This window comes from Myxine glutinosa, chromosome 10 (genome assembly GCF_964187855.1).
Source record: "Myxine glutinosa chromosome 10, kmMyxGlut1.1, whole genome shotgun sequence".
NCBI lineage: Eukaryota > Metazoa > Chordata > Myxini > Myxiniformes > Myxinidae > Myxine > Myxine glutinosa.
This window is the reverse complement of record NC_136270.1, coordinates 18,491,910-18,505,715: the sequence shown is the minus strand read 5'-3', so window position 1 is coordinate 18,505,715 and position 13,806 is coordinate 18,491,910. Positions and strand designations below refer to the sequence as shown.

At 41.7% G+C, this 13,806-nt stretch overlaps 1 protein-coding gene across 6 annotated transcripts in view; it reads left to right on the top strand.

Moving 5' to 3' along the window:
• Window positions 1-13,806, top strand: part of SEH1L (SEH1 like nucleoporin) — a 130,676-nt gene that overhangs the window by 103,696 nt on the left and 13,174 nt on the right. For 2 of the 6 annotated variants that reach the window (XM_078785395.1, XM_068127004.2), the window contains exon 10: window positions 11,058-11,238. The exons of the other annotated variants lie outside the window; for them this stretch is intronic. In XM_078785395.1, coding sequence (XP_078641521.1) covers window positions 11,058-11,205 — 148 coding nt within the window. In that variant the 3' untranslated portion in view covers window positions 11,206-11,238. The remainder of the gene's footprint in view (window positions 1-11,057; window positions 11,239-13,806) is intronic. 6 annotated transcript variants of the gene reach the window in all.

The following is a 13,806-nucleotide window of genomic DNA, read 5'->3' as shown; positions in this document are numbered from 1 at the left end:
CAGGTTGTCCATCTCTGCAGCATGTACTCGTGGTGTCTAACAGGTTGTCCATCTCTGCAGCATGTACTTGTGGTGTCTAGCCGGATGTCTATTTCTGCAGCATGTACTCGTGGTGTCTCGCAGATTGTACATCTTTGCAGCATGTACTACTGGTGTTTAGCTAGTTGTTCATGATTCCTGGTGTCCATTTAGTGAGGAATGCGGCTTCCTGGTGTCTCCGTTTAGTGAGGAAAGCGGCTTCCTTGTGTCTCCGTTTATTGAGGAAAGCGGCTTCCTTGTGTCTCTGTTTAGTGAACAACGTGGCTTCCTTGTCCTTCGTTTAGTGAGGAACGCTGATTACTGGTGCCTGTGTAGTGAGGAACGCGGCTTGTCTTTGTTTCGTGAGGAACGCTGATTCCTGGTGTCTCTGTTTAGTGAGGAATGCGGCTTCCTTGGGTCAACGTTTATTGAGGAACGTGGCTTCCTGGTGTCTGTTTAGTGAGGAACGCGGCTTCCTTGTGCTTCGTTTAGTGAGGAACACTGATTACTGGTGTCTGTGTAGGGAGGAATGCGGCTTCCTTGTGTCTTCGTTTAGTGAGGAATGCTGATTCCTGGTGTCTGTTTAGTGAGGAACGCTGATTCCTGGTCCCTCTTTAGTGAAGAACGCAGTTACCTCGTGTCTCAATTTAGTGAGGAATGCATCTTCCTGGTGTTCATTTAGTGAGGAATGCAGCTTCCTCGCGTCCCCGTTTAGTGAGGAAAGCATCTTCCTGGCATCTCCGTTTAGTGAGGAACGTGGCTTTTTTGTGTCCGTTTAGTGAGGAACGCAGATCCCTGGTGTCTCCATTTAGTGAGGAATGCGTCTTCCTGGTGTCTGTTTAGTGAGGAATGCAGTTTCCTCGTGTCTCCATTTAGTGAGGAATGCAGCTTCCTCGTGTCTCCGTTTAGTGAGGAAAGCGTCCGTTTAGTGAAGAACACGGCTGTTTTGTGTGTCCGTTTAGTGAGGAACGCAGATCCCTGGTGTCTCCGTTTAGTGAGGAACGCGGATTGCTGGTGTCTCCGCTTAGTGAAGAAAAAAAAGAGGTTTCCTGGTAGAAACACATAAATACGTACATTTTCCAATCGGGAATGTAAATATAAATGGGTGTTCGCATAAAGGATACTAGAACGGGCACTTGGTAGATTGCATACCCCCTCCAGGTTGAGGGGTTTACGTTTTGTATCCCACCGATAGACCGGATATGCATCCGGACGTTAACCAAATCTAATCGGCTTGTTCTCGTCACCTAACCAACTCATCCACCTAGTTTTGTCCGAATCCATCCATAACGTTTTGAAATATCGTTTTTTGCCCCTATCTCAATGATGAAGAATCACTTAGAAGATTCTCATATCCGTACCCGAATCTTCACGAAAATCTCATCGATTCATCCTTTTCACACACCCAACCTGTTCACCATTTTCGGCCAAATCCGTCCATAGCTTTGAGATATCCTACTCAGAGGCAAACAAACAGGGGTGAATACATAACCTCCGTCCACCTGTGGTAGCAGAGTTAATAAATACTAGGGCATGCCCGTACTATATATATATCTAAAATTATATCCCCCCCCTCTATTTACATGAAATGGTTTGGTCCATTCGCAAAGCCAAAGCGAACGGCTTGCGAGTACGGTGACAATCCCCCCCCCTCTATGTACATGAAATGGTTTGGTCCATTCGCAAAGCCAAAGCGAACGGCTTGCGAGTACGGTGACAATCCCCCCCCCCCCCCTCTATTTACATGAAATGGTTTGGTCCAAAGCGAACGGCTTGCGAGTACGGTGACAATCCCCCCCCTCTATTTACATGAAATGGTTTGGTCCAAAGCGAACGGCTTGCGGAGTTTGGTAAAGAAATCGCCATAGCTCGGTAACTACTTCTCCGATTAATATGAAACCTTGAAAAGGCACATCCTCAGGTCCCCAGCAATATATCTGGCAAGTTTCAAGTATATCGAACCCGTGGTTGTCGAGAAACAGCGGTCACAGACACACAGACATACACACAGAGATTACTGGAATTATAGATAGACTAGGGCATGCCCGTACTATATATATATCTAAAATTATATCCCCCCCCTCTATTTACATGAAATGGTTTGGTCCAAAGCGAACGGCTTGCGAGTACGGTGACAATCCCCCCCCCCCCTCTATTTACATGAAATGGTTTGGTCCAAAGCGAACGGCTTGCGAGTACGGTGACAATCCCCCCCCTCTATTTACATGAAATGGTTTGGTCCAAAGCGAACGGCTTGCGAGTATGGTGACAATCCCCCCCCTCTATTTACATGAAATGGTTTGGTCCAAAGCGAACGGCTTGCGGAGTTTGGTAAAGAAATCGCCATAGCTCGGTAACTACTTGTCCGATTAATATGAAACCTTGAAAAGGCACATCCTCAGGTCCCCAGCAATATACCTGGCAAGTTTCAAGTATATCGGACCCGTGGTTGTCGAGAAACAGCGGTCACAGACAAACATACAAACATACAAACATACACACAGAGATTACTGGAATTATAGATAGATAAATAGACGTTCCTTTAAGTTTAAGGAATACATATGCTGTTAGACAGACCCCGGTTTACGTCGGGGATGCGTTCCTAAAATGTGCGACGAATATCGAAACAGTGTAATTCAGAGTAATTCTTCTCTTGAGACAAATGGAATAAATAAGGGGGATGCATTCCTGCCGTTGCCATCTCACCTATTATATTTCGCATTTTACCTACGATATTATCCTTTCTTTTGATTCATGACAGTTATATTCAAATAAATAAGAAAAACAATTGCCGCACCCACACATATTTAAATAAAAATAAATAACTTTTTTGGAGTTTGAACTTTTCTTAACTCTCCTGGAAGCAGTCGAATCATCTACGACTTACAATGACCATCAGCATTTTTAGAGATGGGACGCACTCCATTCGGACGCAAACTTAATAACCCGGTGAAATCGACAGCACATTCACCAGCATCCATTGGACGAATAACATCGAATTTCACTTCTAAGGTAATACTTTTACACTGCTTCTTAGTCACTCTAAAGTATAGTACATTTCTTTATGCGCAACGCAACGTAGTTTGTGTCCAGGGCAGGTGGAGGTGAAAGGCCAAGGTGGCAGATAGTGACAAATCAGGTAGTGGTATTGATAAAGTGATGACATATTTGTGAAATGACGTTAAAAGTGGGAGACGTTAATCGAGGTCCATTACTATATATGTTCCCCTTGGGAATATAGATATACAGATAATGGAAATATTTGGGTAAATGAGGGACATATATGAAAGTAACAACTTTTACACAGGGTGTGATCCATTATTTAATTAAGCAAATAACATCCCCACGTGCTTAGGTTCATATATAAAAATGCTGCACAGGCCTGGTTGCCTAAAATTATGGCTGCAATAAGAGACCTCAGTAACTTTCAAAGAGGAGTAATTGTTGGGGCATGTTTGGCAGGATCTTCAGTGATAGCTCAAATTGCTGATGTTTCATGAGCAACGGTGTCTGAGGTGATGTCGGCAAGGAACACCCAAGTGAAAGACATCAGCAAAGAACAGATGACAAATCAGACTTGATCTGCTTCACAGAAACTTTCTTCCTTCAAGACGTCTCTGATTCCTTAATATCTCTCGGCAGTTACTCCCTCCTCGGGAATGATAGACCCGAGCCTCATCTTGGTGGTGGGGTTGCTATCTTTATCAAAAACACTTCCTCACTCTCCCCGCACTGCCTGAATACTGTTAAAGACTCAAAAGACCCAAAAGACCCTTAAAGACCCCAAAAACCCATAAACACCCCAAAGGGACAAAATACCCTTAAATACCCTTAAATCTTCCTGGAGGAAGCTGCCCCAAATACCCTTAAATACCCGAAGACCCTGAAGAATGTTAAACACCCAAAATACCCCAAATACTTAAATACCCTGAAGACCCAAAATACCCCAAATACCCTTAAAGACCCTCAAGGACCCAAATGACCCAGAGGACTTAAAAGACCGACAAGTCACTGAAAACCCAAAATACCCCAAAGACACCAAGACCCTTAAAGATCCAAAAGACCACAAAAACCCAAAATACCCTAAAGACACAAAATTTCCCAAAGACCCCAAGACCCTTAAAGACCATGAAGAACCTGAAGACCCAAAAGACTCTGAAGACTGTTAAAGACCCAAATGACCACGAAGTCCCAAGATACACCAAAGACCTTTAAATACCCCGAAGACCGAAAATATCAAAAATACCCTGAAGACCGAAAAGAGCCCGAAGACCCAAAATATCCCGGTTACTGAAAGGATCGAAAAGACCCCAAAATACCACAAGACCCAAAATATCCAAAAGACCCTTAAAGATCAAGAAGACCCAAAAAACCTCGATGACTGAAAATATATAAAAGACCCAAAATACGCCATAAAACCTTAAAGACCCCAAAGACCATCCAAAAGACCGAAAAAACCCTGGAGCCCCTTAAATACCCTGAGGACCCAGTGGACCCCAAATTACCCCTAAGACACAAACTCCCCGAAGACCCTTAAATACCCCAATGATTCAGATTGAGGACTCAAAATACTCGAATGACTCAAAAGACCTAGAGGACCCAAAATACCCAAATGACCTAAAAGAGACCGATGAACCAAAAGACACTGAAGGCCCCAAGGACCCAAATGACCCCAAGGACACAAAAGACACCAAGGACTCCGAAGACCCAAAAGAAGAGTAATTATGCCTCTTACATTGGAATTGTAGACGGTGGCTTGCAAACTGAGCCTCAATGTCAGTGTTTGTGTACAGAAGCGGTATTTTTTAAAATCACAATAAATACAAGGCACAGGGAGGTGAAATTTGCTGCGCGTGATTCGCAATGTGCGCAGAATAAAACGAGTGTTAATTTACGTCTGCAGGATGTCTAACAAATAAAGACGATATAAGCACCTCTGACACGAGGCCCAGAATTCAGACTTTGGCATGCTCACGTGACTGTACCTTCAAAAACTGTTCCAACGCGTCTTTTTTTTTTTGCGGACTTTGTACTAGTATAAGTAGCTCAAGTGCACTAGCTCCTCCAGTGCATGTGTGTACCCCGATACTGGTGTGTACCCCGATTTAGAATAGGTACACCGTATCCCTGCGCATCATAAGAGGCGACTTAGGGTTGGCGTCAGGAAGGGCATCCGGCCATAAAAACATTGCCTCAAACAGGGAACCATGATCGCCATGGGGCCCGCAAGGCCAACCCCGCTCGGGCGGGGAAAAATGACCTGAAAACGATCATTCATTCATTCAAAGTGAATGTAAATATAAATATATGCTCCTACAGGGAATGTAAATATATATATATATATATATATATATATATATATATATATATATATATATATATATATATATATATATATATATATATATGCTCCTATAGGGAATGTAAATATAAATAGATGTCTCTACAGGGAATGTAAATATAAATATATGCTCCTACAGGGAATGTAAATATAAATATATATTCCTATGGGGAATGTAAATATAAATAGATGTCTCTACAGGGAATGTAAATATAAATATATACTCCCACAGGGAATGTAAATATAAATATATATTCCTATAGGGAATGTAAATATAAATAGATGCCTCCACAGGGAGTATAAATATATACTCCGACAGTGTAAATATAAATATATGCTCCTATAGTGAATGTAAATATATATAATATATGCTCCTATAGGGAATGTAAATATAAATATATGCTCCTATAGGGAATGTAAATATAAATAGATGTCTCTACACGGAATATAAATATAAATATATGCTCCGAAAGGGAATGTAAATATAAATATATGCTCCTATAGGGAATGTAAATATAAATAGATGTCTACACGGAATGTAAATATAAATATATGCTCCGAAAGGGAATGTAAATATAAATAGATGTCTCTACAGGGAATGTAAATATAAATATATGCGCCGAAAGGGAATGTAAATATAAATAGATGTCTCTGCAGGGAATGTAAACATAAATAGATATTCCTACAGGGAATGTAAATAGAAATATATGCTCCTACAGGGAATGTAAATATAAATATATACTCCTTTAGGGAATGTAAATATAAATAGATGTCTCTACAGGGAATGTAAATATAAATAGATGTCTCCACAGGGAATGTAAATATAAATATATGCTCCTATAGGGAATGTAAATAAAAATAGATGTCTCTACAGGGAATGTAAATATCAATATATGCTCCTATAGGGAATGTAAATATAAATAGATGTCTCTACAGGGAATATAAATATATGCTCCTACAGGGAATGTAAATATAAATATATACTCCTACAGGGAATGTAAATATAAATATATATTCCTTTAGGGAATGTAAATATAAATAGATGTCTGCAGGGAATGTAAATATAAATAGATGTCTCTACCGGGAATATAAATATATGCTCCTACGGGGAATGTAAATATAAATATATACTCCTACAGGGAATGTAAATATAAATATATACTCCTATAGGGAATGTAAATATAAATATATACTCCTACAGGGAATGTAAATATAAATATATACTCCTATAGGGAATGTAAATATAAATATATACTCCTATGGGGAATGTAAATATAAATATATACTCCTATAGGGAATTTAAATATTAATAGATGTCTCTACAGGGAATGTAAATATAAATATATGCTCCTATAGGGAATGTAAATATATGCTCCTACAGGGAATGTAAATATAAATATATGCTCCTACAGGGAATGTAAATATAAATATATACTCCTATAGTGAATGTAAATATAAATACATGCTCCTCTCGTGAATGTAAATATAAATATATACTCCTGCAGTGTAAATATAAATATATGCTCCTATAGTGAATATATAAATATATGCTCCTATAGTGAATATAAATATATGCTCCTACAGGGAATGTAAATATAAATATATGCTCCTCTAGTGAATGTAAATATAAATATATACTCCTGCAGTGTAAATATAAATATATGCTCCTATAGTGAATATATAAATATATGCTCCTATAGTGAATATAAATATATGCTCCTATAGGGAATGTAAATATAAATATATGCTCCTCTAGTGAATGTAAATATAAATACATGCTCCTCTAGTGAATGTAAATATAAATAGATGTTCCTATAGTGAATGTAAATATAAATATATGCTCCTCTAGTGAATGTAAATATAAATATATGTTCCTATAGGGAATGTAAATATAACAAGCGTTACGCCTAGGTCCCCCGTCGGGGAAGTGATGTGAGTTGACAAAGTGGAACACGCAGAAAACATGCTATGATATGATATTTCGCTCACAAGGGTCAGACATACATGGAGGCGGCCATCTTGGATTTTGACATGGCGACCCAATTTTCAATAGCGTTCTTCCTTATGCCTAGATACACCCACACACCAGAAGGTACTTCGCTTATTTTTCAAGATATCTCGCTCACAAGGTTCAGACATATACAGACTTGGCATTTAATATGGAATTTTTTTTTTTTCTTGACTTGGGTTTACTTTCTTAACTCAGTATATCAATCTGGTGAGTTTCTTTCACACTTTGGTGATTTATTTGTTAAAAGAACCATGTCACATTGTCTGTCGCAGCAAGAAGTCAACAACAGGATTACATCACAAGTGGCGTGGCAAAATGTATGGACAGGTGCATTTGATGATTGGCTTCACAGTCGGGTATACAAGGGTTGTTGCATTCTGTATCAGTGGAAAACAACTGCTGCACATCTCCAAAAGTTATTGCCGCTTCCTCTGGAGATGGTCCGTCAACTCCACAATGCTGTTTGCCATGGAGTGGTGGCTTTACGAAATTACGGCATGAAACAGCGTGCTATTGCTCGGCAGTATGGCATCACTCAAGGTCAGGTGTCAAAGATCCTGAAACGAAATGGTCAGAGGGGTGTCCCTACTCCAATACCGAGGCCAGGACGTCCCCGCAAAACCACAAGGAGGGATGATCGCCAGCTGCACCGGTTAGTCCGCAATGGCCGTACCAAGTCAGCTAATCGGCTTCGGGCTGAGTGGCAGCAACTGACAAATGTGCCTGTATCCAGAAGGCTAGTCAACCAATGACTGGTTCAAGCAGGCTATCGTGCCAGGCGTCCCCTGAGAAAGCCACGCCTGACCAGACAACACCACCAGTGCCGATTGCAGTGGGCCAGAGAGCACCGTCAATGTCAGCCAGGACAATGGAATCACGTGATCTTCAGTGACGAGTCTAGATTTCTGGTCTATCGTCAACATGGCCACGTCCGAGTGCGCAGACAAGTGCATGAAGCCTTCAACAAAGATTGTATAGTGCCAAGAGTCCAAGCTGGAGGTGGTGGGGTGACTGTTTGGGCTGCTTTTCATGCAGGGGGCAAAACTGACCTGGTTGTTCTGAATGGAAACCTGAACCAGTTCAAGTACAGGGCCATTCTGGAAGAAACATTGCTTCCATTTGCTCGTGCAGCTTTTCGAGGAAACTTTGTCTTCCAAGATGACAATGCACGGCCTCATCATGCTCGCATGATCCAACACTTTCTTGCTGACCGTGGTGTAGAGCATATGGAGTGGCCTGCCATGTCCCCGGATATGAATCCGATAGAGAACTTGTGGGCAGAATTAATGCGTCAAATCGACCACTTGGACCAGCAGCCGACCTCTGTGCATGAATTGCAGCAGGCTATTGTCACTGCACGGCAAGCGATTCCTGTCCAAACCTTGGCAAATCTCATGAACATCATGCCTCAACGTGTACGTGCTCTCCTGAATGCTCGTGTGGGTTACACGAAGTACTGAACTGTAATTTTACTGTCCATAATCCCAGTCGTAATTTAACTTTTGTTTTTGTTAAAAAAAATTTGGGCTGATGTGCAAAATAAAGAGATACTTCTGGAAAACGTACAGAAGTTTAACACAGTACTGTCCATGAATTGAGTTCGATATCAGTTTACATCACTTTCAAGGATCAATTTATTTGTTTCGAAATGTCAAATGTGGTTTTTGTTTCTTTTAAAGGTCACACTAACAAAATCTAGAATAATTTCAACATAATTCCAATGAACTTTTGATTCTCAGACATCTTGAAAAGTAAGTTCACCCCCACAAAAAAATATTCCATATTAAATGCCAAGTCTGTATATGGTGGCGACCGTCCTGGATTTTGACGTGGCGACCCACTTTACAATAGCGGTCTTCCTTATGCCGAGATACACCCACACACCAAATTAGAAGTTGGTACTTCGCTTATCTTTCAAGATATTCTTCTCACAAGATTCAGACATACATGGCGGCGGCCATCTTGGATTTTGACGTGGCGACCCAATTTTAAACAGCGTTCTTCCGTGTGCCTAGATACACCCACACACCAGACTAGAAGTTGGTACTTCGCTTATTTTTCGAGATATTTCGCTCACAAGGTTCAGACATATATATGGTGGCGGCCATCTTGGATTTGGACGTGGCGACCCAATTTTCAATAGCGTTCTTCCTTATGGCGAGATACACCCACACACCAAATTAGAAGTTGGTACTTCGCTTATTTTTCAAGATATTCATCTCACAAGGTTCGGACATACATGGCATCAGACATGCATGGCGGCGGCCATCTTGGATTTTGACGTGGCTTGCACCCACACACCAAATTCGAATGCGGTCCTTCGCTTACGCACGCCCGCTCGCACGCACACACGCACGCCCGCATGCACGGACGGACACACGGACGGACGGGAAAGCCATAGTCCCCCTTTCGCTCCGCTGAGCGATGGGGGACAAAATATATGCTCCTAGCGTGATTGAAAATATAAAGAGATGTTCCTATTGTGATTGAAAATATAAATAGATGTTCCTATAGTGAATGTAAATGTAAATATATGCTCCTATAGGGAATGTAAATATAAATATATTCTCCTATAGGGAATGTAAATATAAATATATTCTCCTATAGGGAATGTAAATATAAATAGATATTCCTACAGGGAATGTAAATATAAATATATGCTCCTATAGTGAATGTAAATATAAAGATATGCTCCTGCAGGGAATGTAAATATAAATATATACTCCGATCGTGAATGTAAATATAAATAGGTGTCTCCACAGGGAATGTAAATATAAATATATACTCCTACAGTGTAAATATAAATATAAATATATACTCTTATAGTGAATGTAAATATAAATAGATGTCTCCACGGGGAATGTAAATATAAATATATGCTCCTACAGGTAATGTAAATATAAATATATGTTCCCATAAGGAATGTAAATATAAATAGATGTTCCAATAGTGAATGTAAATATAAATAGATGTTCCAATAGTGAATGTAAATGTAAATAGATGTTCCTTTAGGGAATGTAAAAATATTGTTGTGGCCCTGGGTTTCGGGTCTACTAAGAGGGGGATAGCCTCGGTTCCCCCCAAACTTACCAGGCCTGAGGCTACGACCCATGGATAACTTCATGCTGCAGCACGTTGCTAATCAACCGCGATGCCAACCAGTTTATCGTGTGCTTCAGTGTCCGCCGTCTCATACAATTTAACTAAAGGTCACGTGACCTTCTGGCTGGGATACGTGCCCTCGGCAATAAACCAATCTTATCTCAATTATATGTTTTAATGAGGGTGGCCGAGCAACCACTTGGTGCAAGCCAGTCTTAATGAGCCAATTAGTCGGGGAATAATAATCTTCCTAACCACACAAAGTGCGAACAGCACTGAATCAATGGAGGAAAAGACAAGCATGAACCGATTGGAAAGGAATGTCAACAAGGGATTTATTAGTTATTTTACAAGGCACAGGTGGGATCCTGCAAAATGGGTGGTGGGTGGGGGGGGGGAGTGAACTCAAGTGCTTTAGTGTTGGTGGGAGGAGGGGAAGGTGCACGCAAAGGGAACAATGGGGGAATGTACATCAAAATGTACAAACGGTCACTGCAATAAAGGGTGCAGCGATATTTATAAGCCGGAACGAAAATGGACGAGAGCAAAACCTTAACCTATGCCTTATCTGTCGCTATTACACAGTACAGGGTGCCATGCAGACATTCACGGAGGGAGAAAAGAACAGAAGATAGAGACAGTGCGAGGATCACGGCCTCTCGCTTACCTGGCTGAAGCAGTCGTGCTTCCGCGGCCCAACACTGAAGGAGGGGGCAAAGAGGGAAAATACTGAGGCGACTAGTGTGGATTGAGTGTAGAGGTGCAGGTGAGTGTATGTAATGTGAACGATACAAAAGGAAATGTAAAAGTGCATCTACGTTTATGAAACAACAACATAACAACAGGCATTTTAAGGTCATTTTCCCTGCTAGAGCGGGTTAGCCTTGTGGGCCCCATGACAATCTTCTCCATTTTGCCCTATTTTCTATATCTCCCCTTGTTAACCCCCTGCCCGCATTTCTTCTTCCACCACCTGTAGCCAAGTCTTTCTCGGTTTTCCCCATCCTCTACTTCCCTCTACATTCATTTCCATCACTCTTCTCACCCAGTCACTTTCATCCTTCCTCAACACATGACCAAACCATCTCAACCTGTTTCTCTTCACAGCATCCATCACAGGCTCTATTCCCATCATCTTTCACAATTCATCATTTGTCTTCCTCTCTCTCAACGATACTCCACACATCCACCGAACCATTCGCATTTCCACCCTTTCCAGCCTTCGTTGCTGCTCTACATTCATGACCCATGTCTCGCTCCCATAAATCATAACACTTCTCACACATGCAGCATACACCTTCCCCTTCAGCTTCAACAACACTCCCCTCCTCGTCAGCGCGACACTCCGTTCCCGAAACTTCTTCATGCACATCTCACTCTAGCAACCGTTGCCGAGTCTGATCCACCTTCTCCATTCAGCATGTCTCCGAGGTAGCAAAATGTTTTCAAACCTTCCAGCTTCACGCCGTCTCCAAGATCCAACTCAACGTTTACGTTTACGAAAGAATGATAAAAATAATAGAAAGCTGAGAAAAGAAAGTGTGAGAGGCTAGCCTACTGTGTGAGAGTCTAAAAGGAATGTGTGAGCATAACTTGGTTTGCCCCTACTCTGTTCACTCACTCCGTCCACCTCAAGACTTCTAGCTCTAAATCACCAATACGAGCGCCACCCCTCAAGCTCAGATCGTCGACCAACACACACGCAGAGTAGGCAGGCAGCATAGAGGGCTGCAGGTTGAGAGAGAGTGAGAGCTTTCGCCCGCGGTGCTTTTATAATCCCCTAGCGAGGGCGTGGCCTGCCTGTGCAATCTCGAAGGGTTGCGGCAAAATCTGGGATGCCGATTGGCACATCGCTGCTTTGCCCCACCCTCGCCAGATTTTTCAGCCGATGTTCCCCAGAAGGCACTTCCAACTCGGTACGGAATGGAGCTCCACAGATAATATGGATGGGACTTGCTGTCTCGGCACGACCTGAATTCTGGTAGCACATAATTGTTTTGTAAAGACAGATGGCGATTCGATGTTCACAGGATGCTAATGGCCAATTAACGCCTGTCAGTTTCCGAGGTAAAATATAGTCCGGCGAATGCGTGGGCTGCTGCCTCTGGTGATCCCCTCTCCGGGACATTCCATAGCTTATAGAAAATGTTGAACAATAGAAAAGAAAAGATATTCAAAAAATATCGTGTGCATGCTGTACTACACTTGTGTTCTGAGGATGAACGCCCCACATCTGGCAATTAAAATACATTTACATTTACATTTACAAGGAACCTCTTTATGCAGCTGTATGAATCAAATTGGCATCCCTTTATATGAACTCTTCTAGAGCATTACTTGGTTCCTCCTCAGAACACAAGGGTAGTCCAACATGCACACGAGAGTTTTTGAATACCCCTTATTTTGTATTGTTTGGAATTTTCTACAAGCTATGGAAAGTCCCTTCTTTTCTATACTTTGTCACTTGGCACATACTCTTCTATAAAGGGGCCTTTTCTATGCCCCTGGCATTTCACCCAAGAATATTTATAATATACCAGCAGAAGCCGACAAACTTCTGGTTTTGGCTTCTGGTTTTGCTGGTGAGGTCGTGTGTTTTTCCAAGTTCTCCACGCTACCAGAGTTAAGAAATTTTCCCATTTGTATTTTTGTCAAAACTGTATTTTTATTTTACGGTGTGAGTGCCTACTGTGTGTTTCTAGTTAGATCTCGGTGTAAATCGTGCATACCTGTGTATAATCGTCGGTTGGTTCCTGCCGCGTTTTTCAGGCCTGGTTTTCCATGCCTCGAGGATTTGTTGTCTCCTCTTGGCGGTTGTTTGTGGGTCATTTACTTTCGTTCTCTCACTTTTTTTCCAGTCTTTTTTTTCACCCCATACTTCCCCGAACATCTTACCCTTTGTTTAATCTTAATACAAAAAAAATTATTATTATTTCCTTCTCTCCCTGGGTTTGTTCGTTCTTCGACCACGTGTTTCGCCACACCCGTTTTTTTTCTCTCCTTCCTTTATAACTCAATCCTCTCCAGCCGACACCTTTCCACTAGTTTCCAGTTCTCACCATACTTCTTCAACTTTATCCTTCTTCCTCTGACCCACTTTCACCTAACCTTCAAAAAAACATAAATACGAAGAATTTAAAAAGTAGGCCTCTCCTCCCATACTAACACATTTGCTTATACACCTCCCTGTTCCTTCATTCTCTGCTCTCCTTTCTGTCAATCCTCGAATCTGATTCTGCAACTGGACCAGACGGCATCAGCCCACGGGTCCTAAAATCCTGCTCTGCTGCTCTTTCACACCCTCTCTTTTGCTCAAGGTCATCTGCCAGCATCT